The sequence below is a fragment of the Theropithecus gelada genome, chromosome X (assembly GCF_003255815.1).
Source record: "Theropithecus gelada isolate Dixy chromosome X, Tgel_1.0, whole genome shotgun sequence".
Lineage (NCBI taxonomy): Eukaryota > Metazoa > Chordata > Mammalia > Primates > Cercopithecidae > Theropithecus > Theropithecus gelada.
The window spans coordinates 11,511,570-11,529,534 of record NC_037689.1 but is presented as its reverse complement, the minus strand read 5'-3'; the positions used below and the strand labels follow the sequence as shown (position 1 = coordinate 11,529,534).

The 17,965-nt window shown below is 51.2% G+C and overlaps 2 protein-coding genes across 3 annotated transcripts in view; both read right to left on the bottom strand.

The window, feature by feature from the left end:
* The window catches only part of SYN1 (synapsin I), a 50,005-nt gene extending 42,435 nt beyond the window's left edge, over window positions 1–7,570 (bottom strand). For both annotated transcript variants that reach the window (XM_025373099.1, XM_025373100.1), the window contains exon 1: window positions 6,965–7,570. In XM_025373099.1, the coding sequence (XP_025228884.1) occupies window positions 6,965–7,341 (377 nt within the window). In that variant the 5' untranslated portion in view covers window positions 7,342–7,570. The remainder of the gene's footprint in view (window positions 1–6,964) is intronic.
* Window positions 7,571–11,842: 4,272 nt separating this feature from the next.
* CFP (complement factor properdin) lies at window positions 11,843–17,630 on the bottom strand. The gene is made up of 9 exons (XM_025372591.1): window positions 17,429–17,630; window positions 17,184–17,334; window positions 15,766–15,941; window positions 15,141–15,311; window positions 14,811–15,002; window positions 14,443–14,616; window positions 14,000–14,191; window positions 13,730–13,841; window positions 11,843–12,070 (listed from the first exon to the last, which is right to left on the bottom strand). The coding sequence occupies exons 1-9, from the start codon at window positions 17,502–17,504 to the stop codon at window positions 11,905–11,907; spliced, it is 1,410 nt and encodes a 469-aa protein (XP_025228376.1). The 5' UTR covers window positions 17,505–17,630; the 3' UTR covers window positions 11,843–11,904.
* Window positions 17,631–17,965: the final 335 nt, after the last annotated feature.

The following is a 17,965-nucleotide window of genomic DNA, read 5'->3' as shown; positions in this document are numbered from 1 at the left end:
ATAACCCTGATCCCCATGTCTTCCACAACTGTTGTGCTAGTGCCTGTCTCACTAAGGGGACTCCTTAAAACTAGCTGATGAAAGAGGGAAAGGTCTAAGCTTGGTTCACAAATGGGTTGTCTTAGTATGTGGGTGGAAGCCAAAAATGGGCAGTGGTTGCACTGTAACCCAACTGGAATGGGCTTGAAAGACAGTGGCAGAGCTCCCAGTGCGCAGAGCTTCAGGCTGTGCACCTGCTCATCTCCTTTGTGCAGAAAGAGAAGTGCCTCAAGATTAGAATACATATATCCACTTATGGGCAGTGGTAAATGGTTTGGCTGGTTGGTCAGGGGCCTGGAAAGAAAAAGATTGGAAGATCCAGACAAAGAGGTCTGGGATACAGAAATGTGGGCAGACACCTAGGAGTGGGTAAGAAGTGAGGAGTGAGACTGGGTGTGGTGGCTCACGCCTGTAATCCCAGCACTTTGGGAGGCCGAGGTGGGCAGATCACCTGAGGTCAGGAGTTCAAGACCAGCTTAGCCAACATGGTGAAATCCCATCTCTACTAAAAATACAAAAATTAGCCAGGCATGGTGACGCACGCCTATAATCCCAGCTACTCGGGAGGCTGAGGTAGGGGAATCGCTTCAACCCGGGAGGTGGAGGTTGCACTGAGCCGAGATTGCGCCACTGCACCAGCCTGGGCGACAGAGTGAGACTCCGTCTCTAAAAAAAAAAAAAAAAAAAAAGAGGAGTGAGGATCTTTGGATCGTGTGTTAACACCCACCAGACAGCATCTGCCATCAGACAGCATCTGCCATGGCGCCATGGAAGTGACACTAGGCAACCAGGTAGACAGCATGAGTCAGCCCGATGATGTCAGCCAGGCTCTAATCAGCCACCTCAGTGCTAGCAGATGGGCACATGAATAAGTGGCAATAGCAGCAGAGAAAGAAGCTATGTGTGGGGGCAGCAGTGTTACTGCTGAATGTCCAACCTGCCAGCAACAGAGACTAATACTGAATCCCTGACATGCCACCATCCCTCCAGAAGGCCAACCAACCACTTTGTGGCAAGCTGATTACATTGGGCCCCTTCCATCCTGCAAAGAGCAGTAATCGATTTTGACTGCAATATTCCATATTTGAGTTTGCCTTTTCTTACTGCAGGACCTCAGCCAGCTCACTGTCTAAGGGCTTACATAACATTTGATCCACCAGCATGAGACCCCGCATAACACTGTATCAAACCAAAGGACACACTTTATAGCAAAGTAAAGGAATGCAAAGCAAAGGAGGTGCAAAAGTGGACCCATGACCATGGAATTAACTGATGGTATTACACACCACGCCACCCAGGAGCTGCTGGCCTGACGAAATGATGGACCAATTTGGTGCAGCCACAGCTAAGACACCAGGTTGGAGGTGAGACTATGCAAGAATGGGCACTATCCTCCAAAACAGTGTCAACCCTAAATCAATGGCCATTGTAGGTGCTGTGTTTCCTAACAGGTAGAATACACGGGTGTGGGGACACAGAGGTCAGGAAGGAGTGACCCAGCTTACCAGCAATCCCAGTGATCCACTTTTGAAATTGTGCTTCCTGTTCCCTCAGGGCTCTGCAAGGTTAGAGGTCCTGGTTCTCCAAGGGGGAACACTGCTACCAGGGGACACAGCAAGAATCCCATTAAACTGTAAGCTATGATTGCCCTCAGGGCACTTCGGGTTTCTCATGCCGAGGGACATAAAGAGGAGTTATTGTCTTGGCAGGGGACATGACCGACCTTGCTCCTCAGGAGGAGGTAGAGCTGCTGGTATGCAGTGGAGGCAGGGAGGAGTATGTTTGGCACCCAGGGGATCTGCTTGGGCATCTGTTGGTACTCCTTGCTCAACTTTGATAGTAAATGGGCAATGTGGTTGTTTGTACAGCAGCTACAGCCTGAGAAGGGCATGGGGACTAAAGGCTCAGGGATCTCTGCAGGATGGGAGCCACCCAGACCAAGAGAGGTGCTAGCTGAGGGTGGCGGGGGGGGGGGGGGGGGAATCTAGAATGTGCAATAGAGGAAGGAGAGGATGAATATCATTTATGACATTGAAATCAAGTGCAGCAGCAGAGACTATGGCTCATCTCACTACTGTGCTCTTTCAAGTGTCCCTGAGAAAACAAGACCGATTAGAATTGTGGAAATGCCATTCCCCAATGGGGTGAACTTACTATAAGAAGGAAGTGGATCAGAGCAGTGCAAGGTGTGGACTATATGCTCTCCTCAGATCCTTACCTCCTTGCTCCAGGCCTTTGCATCTATCCCCAGCTTCTGGAATTATCTACTGCTGATGGCTCACAGGCGTCCCTCACTGGGCACTGGCCTCTGCAACAGGGATTTGCCTCACCCAAGATTATGCCTCCTCCCAGGGGGCAGGCTACAGCCAATGACTGACGTAGGAATTCAAAGCCTGGCCACCCCGCTTCAACTGGGACAACTCTGAAGGGTCCTTCCAGTGCCAGAGCTCCCCAGAGGATTGGCTGAGTCCTCTGTTGTGGTTGCATCACAGCTCAACTTTTCCCTCTGCACAATCCTGCTTCCCTCGCCACCTCCCCCACAGGTGTTATTCCCAAGCACTCTCCCCAGTAAATCTCCTGCACGCAAATCTCAGAGTCTCGGGGTCTGCTTCCAGGGAAATCTATCTGAGAAAAGAAGCCACAGTAAGAAATAAAGCTTATATAACCCACTATATATGTATTTGCATAATAACCCATCCTATATATGTAATATATATTACATAAGACACATATGTTGTACAGCAAATATGAGGATATAGAATGTCTTATATATTATGTAACATATAAAATGTTGTATATTATATATTATGTGTATATGTATTTAGAATGTATATAAATACATATGCATAATTGGAATTTAGGTTTCAATAGATAATTATCTTTACTATGGGTAATGTATTCTGATTTTTCTACGCTATTTTATTTCATTTCATGAAGAAGAACATATACATGTAGATGTATTATGTACTGTAAAGCCGTATTATATACTGTGTGTCATATATAATATACATTATAGATTGTATATCTTAATGGAATAACATTATATGTTTTGCTAAACAACAACTTCATTTACTATGAGCAATATGCTCTGTTATTCTCTATTTTTATTTATCCTACTTCATGGAGAAAATGAAATGTTGGTCATAAGCCAATACGTGACCCATAGTTTGAGAAACACTGGACAGCCGGGCCCGGTGGCTCACGCCTGTAATCCCAGCACTCTGGGAGGCCGAGGCAGGTGGATCACGAGGTCAGGAGTTCGAGACCAGCCTGACCAACATGGTGAAACCCCATCTCTACTAAAAATACAAAAATTAGCCAGGCATGATGGCACGCACCTGTAGTCCCAGCTACTCAGGAGGCTCGCTTGAACTCGGGAGGCGGAGGTTGCAGTGAGCTGAGATCACGCCAGTACACTCCAGCCTGGGTGACAGAGCAAGACTCCGTTTCAAAAAAAAAAAAAAAAAAAAGAGGGAGAAAAACACAGGACAAAATTATCCACAAAATGGGGGAGATGAGTCTCAACTTAGAGTTTTCAACTTTAAACCACAGAGGAATTGAGACCCAGGAAGGAATGAGGGTGGTGAAGTTTGGTGGGAAAGGCGTCAGACTGTATTTGGGTGTACATTCCATCACAGCATTTGTACAACTCCTCCTTTATTCGGGGCTGAAATCCCTGAAGCTTGTGTGGTTCTGAGTGTCTGCAAGTTGGTGAAACAAGTCTCTGTTCCCCATACTGAGCCTGGCGTACATACATAGGCTCTCTCCCTTTGTCCACCCCACCCCACATATAGTAGACACTAAATAAATATTTGTTAGATTGCCTGGAAGAAAAGACTGGAAGGGATGCTGGGATAAAGGGGGGGCTTCTGAGATGCAGAAGGGGAAGGGATGGATCGTTCACTGAATTCAGCAGGTGCTCAATAAATGTTTTCTGGACAAAGAAAAAATGGAAAACATTGGATTTGTGATTATGGAAAGGGGAAGGAACTTGTCAGTATTCCATAGATAATAAATGCTTGACGGAAAGAAGGAAGCAGCCGCAAAGGACCTGTGTGGAGGGCTGGAGTGGAGACGGGAAGTCTAAAGGAGGGTGGTTACCTACATCCAGCAGAGGTCTCATTGATGTTTGCTGACTTCAATGGAGCAAACTTAACCAGGAAGATAACACGTTGGTGAGTGGACGTTGGTGAAGGAATTACAGCACGTGCTCCATAAATGCTTTACAGATTGATAGAGAAAAAAGCAGAGAAGCCTGCTGCAGGGATGATAATGTGGCTGTTTGAAAATAATAGAGTAAGAGATTAATAAGTGTTTTCTGGACTAATTCGGGAAGCAAAAGGCAGCTGGGGAGATGGCTACTAAGTGGAGGAAGAGGCCTAGCTAGAATAAATGGAAAACAGCACACATTGAGAGCTTTCAGGATTGTGTTGTGTAAAAGGCAGGATGGAGATTGTTGAAGGGGAAATTAGAACTGCAAGAAGGGGATAAGAGGCATTTAATGCAAGGTTCTTAGTAGTATACGATAAATGCTCATTAAAAGATTGTGGGGTTGCGTGGAGGAAAAGGTATAGCAAGGCAAGCTGGCAATTGAGGATTTCAAGCACGCCTGCATTTAGAAAAAAAAGAAGGAAGGGGAGCTGAAGAAGGGTTATTCCTAGTATATTATGGTGAATAATAAATGCCTCCCACACTTTCATGGAAATGATTCAATAAATATCTGTAGAATGAATAAATTGCTCTGAATAGAGAGAAAGGCTACTACTGGGTAAAGGCTCCTGGGGGAGAGGTAATCTGACCAGTAAACAGCTGGTACTCAATACATTTAGGCTGAAGTAGAACCCTGGAGAGAGAGCTCTTGAGGCAGGGGCAGAGATTTCTAGAGACTTGGAAATAGGAAGTTGAAAGTGACTTACATGGTAAGTGCTCAGTAAGTGTTTACTTAAATAGTAAAACTATTAAGTAAACAGTAAACTTAGTAAATTTACTAAATTTATTTAGTAAATGTAGTAAATTAAGTAAACAGTAAAACTATTAAGTAAAAGTTTTTACTTAAATAAGTGTTATTTAAATAGACTAAAAGCCCTTTGGGGGGATGGAATTAAAGTTGGTAGAGGGAATCCTAGGGGCACTGAAGGGAGTGGGAAAGGGGTGATCATTATAAACTCAACTCTGGATTTATCACAGGAAAGGACCTTGGGAGAGGCCTTGTGATTGGAGCAGGCTCTCCTAGGGGTAAGGAAGAAGAACGTACTCCCCAAAACAACAGGTCCTGCATATGTGCTCACTGGAGCTACTGTTAAGAAAACAATTCTGGGGAGGAGGTGTGAATATACAGAACACACAGAAGGCACTCCATAAATGCTCAGGGGAGCCATTGAAGGAAAAGGTCTTTGGGGGAGGATGATTAGAATGGAGCACATGGCAGACAAGGAATAAATACTCACTGGATCCACTAGAAGAAAAGGCCTTTGGGGAGTGGGGCTGGGGATGGACATATAATCACCTGATCAATGCTCACTGCATCCTTGAAGGAAAAGCCCTCTGGGGAGGGGAAATAGGAGTGCAGAAAGTTGATCTATGGGAGCTTCGTTCTTCATCCATAAGAGAAAAGGCTTTTGTGAAGAAGGCACACAATCAGGTACACAGTAGGTGCTCCATAAATACTCCAAGGAGTGATTAAAAGAAAAAGTCTTTGGAAAGAGTGACTGGAATGGTACACACAGCAAGTGTAAGATATCTGAGCACTGTATTAACTGGAGGCACAGGCCTTTATGGAGGGGTCTCAGGTTGTGTCATGCAGAAAGTGCTCAATACATGCAGACTGAAGCCACCGGAGGAAAGGGTATTGGAGAAAGGGTTTGAGGGTGGGGTATACAGCAGGCACCACTCAATGCATGCTTGCTGAATACACTGGAGGAAAGAAATTTTAGAGAAGGCTCACACTGCAGGCAGTTGATAAATGCTAGATGGATCCACCAAAGGAAAGGTCTTTGAAGAAGTAGCTGGAGAACGGGGGATACAAGAGGCACTCAATAAATGTTTTCTAGACACACTGTAGGGAAAGGTCTTCGAGGAGACAGTCTGAAGATGAGTCACACACAAAACCGCTCATGGAACTCACTGGAGGAAAATGATTTGTTTGCGAAGGGGTTTGGAGGTGGGGCACGTGTCAGGCACTTAACAAATGCTTCCTAGATCCTTTGGAGAAAAGGTCCTCAGGGAGAGAGCTTGGAGTTGGGGCACAGAGAAGGCATCCAATCAAAACTCACAGGATCCATGAAAGGCAAAGCTTTTGGAGAAAAGCTGGGGTGGGATACACAGCAGGTACTCAATGTTTACTAAAGAGTTTAGAAGGGCTTTAAGGACGGAGCTGGGGTGGGACACATAGCATAGACTGGACACATGCTCACAAGACCCATTAAAGAAGGCCTTAGGGCAAGGGTTGAGGACAACAGGACAGTATCAGGCTCTCAAAAAATGCTCACAAAGTTCATTGAAATCAAAGGCCTTGGGGAAGGGCTCTTGGATGAGGCATACTGCAGGTACTAGATAAGTGCTCACAAGATCCATTAGAGGACAAGGCCTATGGGGCAAGGGTTAGGAAGGGTAGGCAGGACACGTTCGGTTTTTGAAGGCTCATAGGATACACTGAAGCCAAAGACTTTTGGGGGAGGCGGAGTAGGGAACAGGTACACAGCAGGCGCCCGATAATTGCTCCCTGGATCCATCAAGGTTTAAGGGGCGAAGGAGGGGCGACAAGGGCGGGGCACAGAGGAAGCATCCAGCTTAATAACTTGAAGGAAAAAGATTTAGGTGAGAGGGCAGGTGCCAGGCACACAAGCGGCGCTCGATAATTGCTCATTTGCAGAGGAACGATCTGGGGGACCCAGGCCCACGGGAGACGTCCACGGCAGTGGCTTACCAGTCGGTGTGCGGCTCGTCGATGACCAGCAGCACCCTGGAGGCGGCGCCCCCGCGGCCTGCGCCCCCAGAGCCGCCGCCCACCTGCTCGCTGAAGGTGGCAGCTGCTGCCGCCGTGGTCTGCTTGACCGCGTTGGACAGCGACGAGAAGAAGCCACCGCCCCCCGAGGACCCGGGGCTAGGCGCGGCCGGAGAGGCCGCGGGGGCGACCCCGGAGGACCTCTCAGCAGTGGCGGTCCCGGGACCGGGCGTGGCTCCGGGGCTGTGGGCACCGGGCGGCGGCGGGGGTGGCTGCGGACGCTGCAGGTCTGTCATGTACCCATTCGGCAGATTGGCCATAAAGTTGCTGTCCGACAGGCGGCGCCGCAGGTAGTTCATGGCTGCGGCTTGGGGCAGGGGGTCCTAGGGGTGGTCTGGCCAGGAGCCGCGGGGGCGGACTGCGCGGTGCCCAGGAGCACAGCTGCGCTCTCAGGCACGACACGACTCCTCCGCTGCCCACCGCAGACTGAGGCAGCGCTGAGTCGCCGGCGCCGCAGCGCGGATGGTCGCGCCCGTGCCCCCCTATCTCGCGCCTCGCGTGGTGCGGTCCGGCTGGGCCGGCGGCGGCGCGGACGCGACCAAGGTGGCCGGGAAGGGGAGTTTGCGGGGGATCGGCGAGTGACGTCAGCGCGCCTTTAGTGCTGAGGCGGCGGTGGCGCTCGCCGCCAGGCGGGGGCGAAGGCGCTGTCCGCGGTGCTGAAGCTGGCAATGCGCACGCGCCTCGCCGCATCCTGTTCCCCCTCCCCCTTTCTGATAGGGGATGCGCAATTTGGGGAATGGGGGTTGGGTGCTTGTCCAGAGGGTCGGGGTCGGTCATCAGGTAGGCACCCCCACTCCGCCTCATCCTGGTCCTAACACCCACTCGCACTCATACACAGGGCCCTCCGCAAATACTCGGTTTGTAGTGTTGATATTCAACTCAGAAGGCATTTTTTGGGGGGAGGGGGGCAATGGAAGCACACTCAGAGACACGAAAGTAGAGAAATAACCCCCTCACAGAGGGGGGTGAGGTCACACGCAGTGCCCGCGGGGAGATTAGTCTCCCACGTCCACACAGGCTCAGCTAGGCAGAGAGCGGGGGCGTCGTAGACAGCATCAGACAAGCGGAGGTGGACACTTGGGCGGTGTACACACCCTTGCCCAAGGTGGCAAGGGGGGCCTGGAGGCACACAAGAAATGACACACATATAAACACACACAAAAGTGAGGAAACATACAAGGGCATGTACAGACAGAGAACACACGCCAGTCTAGGTATACATACAGACATACAAGTCCAGGGTAACACATATGGGCATATTACATACACGCATGCATACACCCATACGCACACATACACAGGCAACACACTGACACACAGAGACCCAGGGAAACTCATATGAGAATACGCTCGCAAACAAAACACATTCCCACCGATGATCATGGAGAAACCTAGATCTGCAACACAGACATTCTCTGCAGCCCCAGCCCTGGTGCATGTCCACCCCCACACCAGAACACACTTGGTATATACGCCACCATCCCTTTGCTCTGGACACAGCCAAAACCCATGATAACCACCTGATGTCATCAGTGCCCATGGCTGTCTCCCCCTGCACCCAAGAACTTTCCACAGAGGCAGGCCCATCCCATGGTGCACACACAGTAGGTACCAAATAATGTTTGCATATAAGCAAATGAGGTAGTCCAAGCAGAGGTGGGATATGGGAACCTGTCAAATCTTTATGATTCTGACTACAATAAAATCACTAATTCATAATCATTTGTTCACTGTTTGTACCCAACTGTTAACTAAGCTGTTTACATGCATCATTTCATCCAACCCTCACAACAATCCAATGGGGTGGATAATATAATTTCTATTTTATAGATGAAGGAATATAAGAACTCCAATTAATTCCCAAAGGGTCATGTTCACTTTATGATCAATACATTTTTTTCTTTTAAGAATGTGCCAGGAGGAGAAAACATCCAGTGCCAATGTGGCTGGAACAAGCTGAAGGGGGTTGTGGTAGCAGGGGCCAGATTGGGTAGGACCTTGACCATAGTGAGCAGTGATGGTGGACTAGGAGAGGTGGCAGAAGATAGGCAAGAAGTAAGTAGATATGGAGTCTCTTTTGCCTGCAGAATTTTCAGGTGAATCATCCACTTATTCATTTGTTCATCCTTTATTCATTAAATCATTGGCTGGTTTAAACAAGGCAGTAATAGTGTGGGGTCTGGAGACACAGTGCCTGGGTTCAAGTGGGGTCTCCACCATACACTTGGGAAAGTGACTTAATCTTTCTGAGATTTGGTTTCCTCATCTGTAAAAAGGGTACATCTCTAACCCACCTCTAAGGAGAGGGATAGGAAGGGGGCAACCTCCGTACCTTTGCATGTGCTGTAACTTCTGCCAGGAATGCCCTCTCCTTCCCTTTCTCGAGGGCTGCCTTTGGCCACTGTCTGCAGGAACTCCTCACTTCCAGGTCTCAGATTCCATCCCCTCCTCCTCTAGGCTTCCACAGTACCCAAGTCAAACATTTCCCAAACCATCCGCTACTCCCTCCTCCAACCCAGCCAGCTTCAGTCCCACCTCTACGCCTTTGATTTGGCCACTCTTTCCTCCTCCCTTCAGGATTCCTTCTCTGGCATTCCAAATCCCAGTGTTCCCCAGATGGGGATCTCCCCGCAAATCAGATATTTTCCAATGTCTTGAAGTATGTGCTCCCTGGTTTTTTGCCCAGTAACGGAAGCAAACAAGCTGTGCAGGGTGCGGTGCCCTCTTTGGAGACAGGAACAGCTGCAGGTCTACAGATCCTTCTGGCTCCTTTAGGTCTGAATTCAGGTTCCTCAGGAAACTATCTCCAGGCTGCGCCTCTTCCTAGGGTCCCCATTCCTAGGTTCCTAGTACTTGTGGCCCTAGCACCATTTCCTTTTTCCAGTTGGCTCAATTTCCAGAAATTAATTTTTTGTAGATTGTTTTGTAAAGGAATGAGGATTCACCTCAGGAGTGCCTCAATTCACTAAGGCAAAGGTAAGGCTCCCCCAAACTGTCTCCATCTTCTTCAGCAGGAATAGGCGTACAAAAGGGGCCCCAAGAATGATTTTGCTGTACACTGGTGAGCAATGACTCTCAAACACACACCCCTGACATATGTTCACATTCAGTATTGTACCCATGTTTGTAACTCACACATAGATATCCATGGTACCTTCATGTGTATGTGCATACACGCATGACTCCTGCATTGTTATGGCATACACACAGTTGTAACCTTACACACATGCCACATATCAATACATCCTTAATTCTTGCACAGCCCCAAAGGTCTGCATCTCTCTCTCTCTCACACACACACAGCTGAATTCCCACTTTATTGTAAACATATACCTCTCTTGTACCCTGTAGTAGCAACCAGAACCCCTCACTTTGGCTCAGTCTTCCCAAGATGACCAGTAAGTACTCATCAGCTTCCACTTCACTTCAACTCATTGACTGGTCCATTTGAATAAGGGGGAAACGACCCAGAGAAGTCAAGTAAGTGTACCGATATACTCTGAGTGTGCATGTCACAAACCTCCCACCCAAAACCTCCCCACACAGAGGGGTCCCCTCCACCCACAGCACTCTTGATATTTAAGACCTCACCACAATTCATGATGCTTCAAAAATGTCCAGCCTACTACCTTTCTGTGCGTGTTTCCTTTGTAAAATGGGGATAATAATACTGACTCACATGGGTCTGCTCTGGACGAAATAAGTTCATGCTATGGAAAGCCTTAAGACACTACTAAGCACACAGTAAGTACTTTCTAAGTAGCAGCTATTACCATGATTATTATGATTCTTATGATGCGTCTCTTCACAAGGGGCCTGGCATTCAGTAAGTGGTAAATGAATGAGCAAATGCTAAGAGCACTGGTGTCTGGCTTTGTTCCCTTTACTGCGGAGACACGTAACGCTCTGATTCGTCTTCTTCTCTATTCCCCGTGATGTCCAGCACTATTGTTAGTATACAGTAGGCGTTAAGTGTTGAATAGATGTTCACACGAAAGGAATACCTTCTGAGTCCGTTCCCTCGCTCAGATGTCCTCTTTCTACCAGCCCTCCTCCACCCTAGCTGCTCAGACTTAGCTTTAGTATACAGTAGGCGCTAATAAGTGTTGAATGAATGAACAAATACCAGGGGAAAGTGTCTGGATTTGTCCTGGGGGCTCCTGTGGGCAGACACTGACTCTTAACTTCTTTGCCCCCGCCTCAGCTCAGAGCGCAACACAGGCACTTCCTCCGCCCGCCCCCCGCCTCGCCGAGCTATTTGTCGCTGGTAATTGCGGCATTGGAGCTAGGCTGTCGGGAGTGGGTGGGTGCAGGTGCTCGGGCGGCAGAGTGCCAGCCTCGGCCACGCCTCTGCCGTTCCTCCTCCACAGACGCGGAGTCGGAGTCGGCCAGCAGAGGCTCCTCTGAGGCTCCAGCTGGTGGGAATCTAGGGAGGTCCAGGAGGCGGGGAGACAACGAACAAGCACGCCGGCCAATCAAGAAGTGCCTGCCAAGACAAGTAGCCAATCAGGGAACTCGTAACGCGGAGCTCTGCAGAGGAACGTGCCGGGCGGCCCTGGAGCAGTAAGGGGGGCTGCGCAGGGCCCAGACACTGGGGTTATGGCAGCGGCGGGGAGAGGCTGGGGCTGCACACTCGCTTTCACTCCTGCCAACCTGCGACCACAGTGGAAGATACTGTTGTCCGCAACAGACTGCTGTGTCTTGGCCCGTGCTGTGCCCTTTGCCCTGTGGGATGCTATCACCCTACTTTTGGGGAAGGGGATGGGTTGTTTTTCCTCCTTTAAGGAATCGTAGACGAGCTCGAAGAGGTTAGTTTATTGAGGTTTGGAAGGTCAGGGTGCTCAGAGTGGAGGAGAGAGGTGTTAGAGTTTCTCTTCCTCAGGGTCTTTGCAAGCAGGCACGTGTAGACATGGTCGTTTCTCCTCCACCACCAGCTTCTGCCCCTGTAGCTCCTCACACCGTGGCAGCGGTCTCCCCCAGAAGGTCACGTTCTTCTCGCCCTGACCTTCGACCATGGAAACGGTGGGCCTGAGGCATTAGGGGTGGGAAGGAACGGAAGGGAGAAGCTCAGGGAAGGCAAGAATGCATTCAAATCGTATTGAGCGCCTGCTATGTGCCAAATGCTACCTTTTGTTTGTTTTGTCTGTTTTCTTTTTTTTGAGACAGGGTCTCATTCTGTTGCCCAGGCTGTGCAGTGGCACAATCATAGCTCACTGCAGCCTCAATCTCCTGGGCTCAAGTGATGCTTTTGCCTCAGCCTCCCAAAGTGTCGCTGGGATTACAGGCGTGAGCCACTGTGCCTGGCCTCCCAACATTACTTTTTAGCTATGGGATATTGGGCAATTTCTTTAGCTTCCCTGTGCCTCAGTTTCCCTCATCTGCAAATGAGAATGGTAGGAATAGTAATATTAATACTCACCTCACGGGGCCGAGTGAGGATAAATGAGTTAATTCAGGTAAAGTGCTCAGAGCAGTGCCTTACACACAGCAAGTGCTCAATAAATGCTGGTGAATGTTACTTGTTGGCATGAGCTACTTTCTCTTACCTCCAAAATATATATCCTTTATATCTCTTTCCACTGCCTCTAGGAAAAAACCCAATGTCTTGTCCTGACATTCAAGGCCTTATCATTGGGCCCAAATCCCTGCCCCAAGCCAATCTCTCTCTGTCTTTCTCCTCCACTTTATTCAAGCTCAGTCCATGTCCAGAAAGGTCTTTACCTGGGTTGTTTCTCCCACTAGGCAAGCCCTCCATTCACTCCCATCCCAGTTTTCTCCATTGCTTCTTCCTCCGCTCAGTCTCTCACTCACTCAAGTCCTTTGTGCCTCCATTCAACACCTCTAATTCATCTTCAGGCCCCACTCTAACCCCCCCAGCTGGGAGATCTCTTCCCAGATGGCAGCCCTTCCACGAGCTGAGAATAGTCCACTTAATCTAGTAGCTTGATGTATGTGGAAGGAAGAAAAGGGATGACCGTTTTAACCCTCTGGCACCTGGATGTTAAATGGATGAACATTTAACACCTGGGCCCTTCTGGCACCTGGAAACACTTATGGCAGCTAATCACCTAGCTCCAAGTCTTTGTTCACAGTCTTGATGCCAGGAACGCCTTTCCCAACCCCTACCTTCCCTGGGAGGCCCAATCAGCTTCCTGGACCTAGGTTGAGGTGGCAGCACCTGTTGCATGCACCAGCTGTTCCTCATATGCCTCCTGTCAGGGGCCTGCTCAGCTGGGTCCCTTGGAGGATCCACAGGATCTGGGCTGTGTGTATCTGCAACTGTTGCTGAAAAAGCCTTGGAGTGCCTTAGGGCAGTGAGATGCTGACAAAGTGGATGGAGGCATGAGTGACTGTGGGAGCCAGGCAGTGAATGGAGGCCTGAGTGGCGGCAGCTAAAAGCATGAGTAACTAAAGGTTGGAGTCAATGACACATGAAGGACTAAGTGAATGGGAGAGTGGATGAGTGACTGAACGAGTGACTGAGGGGCACAGAGGCTATGAATTCTCCCCCAAGAGCTTCTTTCTCATCTTCTTTCGTTTCTCCCCACTTCCTGCAGCTGGGAGGTGGCACTCGGCAAGGCAGATACCTTAGATTCAGCAGTGGAAGCCCTGGTTTCCAGGGGTAGCTGACTCTCCCGCCTGTAATATCATGACCCCCTCCCAGGCATACTTTGCCCTCTCACTCACGGGTACTTGGGGAGCAAGGGTGTGCAGAGGCGCTGGCGGGCACGGGTAGGATTAGGTCCACAGGGGGGCATGCACAGCCCCCAGGTACTCCACTCTGACCATGATCCTGTCACTGCAATGAGGGGTAGGGGTCACAGAGTCAGAACTGGAGGTCTTGGTGGGAAGGTGAGAGGGAGGCTGCAGAGACGTGGGGTGCACAGCAGAGAGTTGGAAACCCCTTATCCTGCATGGGCCACCCCACCCTCAGAGCACAGTCTGGGGGACACTCACAGGGGCAGTGCTGGATGCTGTAGCAGTGCCGAATATCCTGTTGTTGCCCGGTACATCGATGTCCGTCAAACTTGCGGCCCTTGCAGGTCCTCCGGCGTGACTGCTGGCCCGGGATTTCTTCACAGCTGATGGACTTCATGTTCCGGCGGACACAGGTGCTCCACTGTCCCCACAAGTCCCACTCTCCATCCACTGCAGAGACAGGGCAAGAGGAGATTGGAACAAAGCAGGGAATCAGCAAGAGGTTCAGAGGAAGAAATGAGGGCGGTAGGAGGGAGTAGAGGTGATCAGATGTGCGAATGGGGGATCGGGGTGGAAACAAGGTATCAGGGCCAGGAAAGGAGGAATCAGAGACAGGAGCAAGGCCTCAGCAGCAGGAACTGGGCAGCAGAGAAGGGCATGGGGGGCTTAGGCATGCAAATTGTGAACTCTGAGATGCTGACCAGGGCAGGGCACGGCTGTGTTGCAGATGTGGGTCCGGGTGGCATCACCAGCACAGGAGGGGCCTCCATGCTGGGGCACAGGGCGATTGCACGTCCGTCGTTCTATGGTCTGGCCCAGGCCACAGGTCACAGGGCAGGGGCTCACAGGGCCCCAAGGCCCCCAGCCCCCAGCCACTGTTGGAGGAGGAAAGGGAGTGAGGAGAAAGGCCTCCTCAATCCTTCCACTTAGCTCCTAGACCCTTGAAGCAGACTATCCCCAAATGAAGAGCTGCATGGTCACATGGTCTAGGAACTCTAGAAATGGCAGAGCATCTATGCCCTCAATCAAGAGCCCCGCCAACCACATCAGCGGCCTCATCCTGGTGTACCTGGGCAAGGCGGCAGGCCGGTGCACTTCCGATGCTCATAGGCTAGCTCTGGGCAGGGCTTCCCAGGAGGCTTCTTGGAAGGCTCAGGTGCGGAACACGTGCGGCTTCGTGTCTCCTTAGGTTCGTGGGGTCCACCGTGGCAGGATCCTGAGCAGGGGGTCCAGGGACCCCAGGCGGCCCAGGCCCCGTGTGCTGTGGTGGGGTGGGAGGTGGAGGGATGCGGGTGTGGTCATGCGTGCTAAAGTCCTCTCACCCTGGCAGTTCCCTGCTGTAACCCTGCAGACCCACGCTGGGTGCACCCATCAGCATCCTGTGGCTTCCCTCACTCACTGGGGCAGACCTGCTGGGTGTCACAGGCCTCTGATTCCTGTGCCTCTCCCGGGCAGTGGCCTCCACACTTGGGGGCAGGGTGATCACAGGCTCGTCTGCGGGTCCGCATCCCTTTGGAGCAGGTGACGGAGCAAGGCTCCCAGGGCCCCCAGTCAGACCAGCCGCCTATCTCTGTGGGAGAGAAGAGAGGGTAATGGGATGGAGGTGGGGTGTCATTCAGGGCTCTTTGCTTCCTCGAGTGCCCCACATGAGCTAATCCTGTCCTTATATCCTCTGCCACCACACGGGGCCCACCGTCCCCGCTCACTAGGCCTGCCGCAGAAGCCTTTATGTGGGTCCCTCTGCTTCCCCTCTCACCCCCACTGTGCACAGTCTGTTCTCCTCCCAAGCCCAGTCAGATCACGTTCCTCCGTTGCCCACAGTCTGAATCACTGAGACGAAAAGCCAACGTCCTCTCCATGGCCCCCAGGCAACGGGCCCTCCTCACCTCTCTGACTTCACCTCCTGCCACTCTCCTCCTTAGGTCCTTACAAACACGGGATGGGCCCACTCTGAGGACCTCTGTACCGATCGTTCCCACCAGTGCTGGGTGACAGGGAGTGCCCGCCTTGCGCATCCTCCTCACCAGGACAGCACTGCTTGTCCTCACAGGCCTGAAGCTGCCACTCCAGGGTCCCAAGTGCCACCTTCTCAGAGCACTGCCCGTTCCAGCCCACACAGCGCCGGTACCGCAGCTGGGAGCCCTCAGAGCATGTCACCGAACAGGGGGCCCATGTGGACCACAGGGACCATTGTGGGGACCTGTGGAGAAGAGCACACATATCCCATCCTGGCATGAGCTGACAAGGATGGCATGTGGGACTCCAGAGTGTGGGCAGGCACGAGGGGTTGCTAGGCAAGTGTGTGTGCGATGGATCGATAAGTCTCTACCTTTTAGGGATTTTGGAATACTGAATGGGAAGCAGTGGACATACAGTAAGTGCTTGATAATGTCATTTACCTTCAAAATCAGGCATCTGGAGTTACCATTGGAAGGCTGGCAAGGCCAACACTAGGCCTGCAGTAAGCAAAGGTAAGGACTAGGAACCAAGGGCAGATGTCAGAAACCCACCAGGTCACCACACTACACAGTAGCAGATAAATAGAAAGTGCTTAATAAACCTGAGCCATCATCCCTATGGCCTCAGAGGCCTCCTCAGAAATACCCTAGATCTATCCCCAACCCACTGCGTAGCCCTAGGTATGCTGTTCATGCCAAATAGATGTGAACTGTTGACATGACTTGGGGCCCAGAACTGCCCTCAAAAATCCCCAAGCTCCCATTCCCATGGTGTATCTGGGATATATAGTAAGCAAGTAGAAAACAGGTCTGGCATACAGTAAGGGCTCAATCCATGCAAGCTGGAAATCATGATCAGGAGACTAGAGCTACCCTCAGAAATCCTCAAGCTCATCTCCCAACCCTGCCATGCAGCTGGTATACAGGAAGTGCTCAATGAATGTGATCTGTCATCATAATTAGGGGCCTAGAGCTGCCCTCAGAATTTCCCAAACTCTCCTGCCCCCACAGTGTGTCGGTATACAGTAAGCACTCAATAAACATGAGCTGTCATCAAAATTAGGAAAATACCAAGCTGCACCCCCGCTGCAATGCTTCCAGTGTGCAGGAGGTGCTCAGTATGTGTGAGCGATATCAGTGGTTCTCAATCAGGGGTGATTTTGAGCCCCAGGGGACATTTGGCAATGTCTGCTGACATGTTTGGTTGTCACAGCTGGTGGGGAGAATTGCTACTGGCATCTAGTGGAAGGCTAGGGATGTTACAAAACATCCCACAATACGCAGGTAAGCAATCCCCTCCCCCAACCAAGAATTTCCAGCCCCAAATGTCAATAGTAACAAGGTTGAGAAACCCTGAGGTATGGTCACGATCAGGGCCTCAGGGCCACCCTTGGAAGTCCTAGAGAAAGAAAGTACCCAGTTTTGGGTGACCCCCGCAGACAGTCCTTCCCTCCCCGCATCCCCCGCCCCAAACGCCCCCTAACCTGCAAGGCTGACAGAGCCCGCCATTACGTTCCTGGTAGGCATAGGCAGTGTTGAGACAGCAGTCTTCCACGCTGACACCACCCCCCAGGAGGCCCTTGCACTTGCCGGAGGATTCTTCATACTGGGTGAAGCAGACCACGGGGTCTGAGCCTGTAACAGGGCCAGGGGATGGGTGGGTGGGGCTCAGTCAGGGATGTGGTGGACCTGGACACCCCTGGGGCCAGCTGGGCCCTCACCCCCTCACCTGTGGCTGGCAGGGTGAGCAGCAGCAGCAGCGGCGGCAGCAGCAAGCAAGGGGCCTGCGCTCCCTCTGTGATCATGTTGAGTACTGCCCCCTGCACCTCTACCAGAGAGGAGATCACGCTTTATCCGGGTTGATCTGCTCCTGGAGTCAGCAGGGAAAGAGGAACCTAGAGGCAGGAGGAACTGGGAGGGCATCCTGCTTTGACCCCACCCTGTCCCCTCTGCCTCCTCTTCTACTCTCCCCTCCCCATTTCCTGTCTTACTCTTGGTCTTGTTTTGCTTGTTGCTGTATCCCCAGCACCTCATGCTCCTCCCAGCAACCTCTCAGTGTTCAATTGAAGCTCCTAGGACACAGAGCGTGCAGCAACTTCCTAGCCGTGTGACCTTGGGTGAGTCACTTAACATCCCTGAGCCTCAGTTTCCCTATGTGGAAAATGCATAATCTCTAATGTAATAACAGGGTCAACCTCGTGGGGGTGTTGAACCAGGGTGAAGTGAGTGTGCCATGCTCAGTGTGTCCCTGCTCATGGGGGTGGAG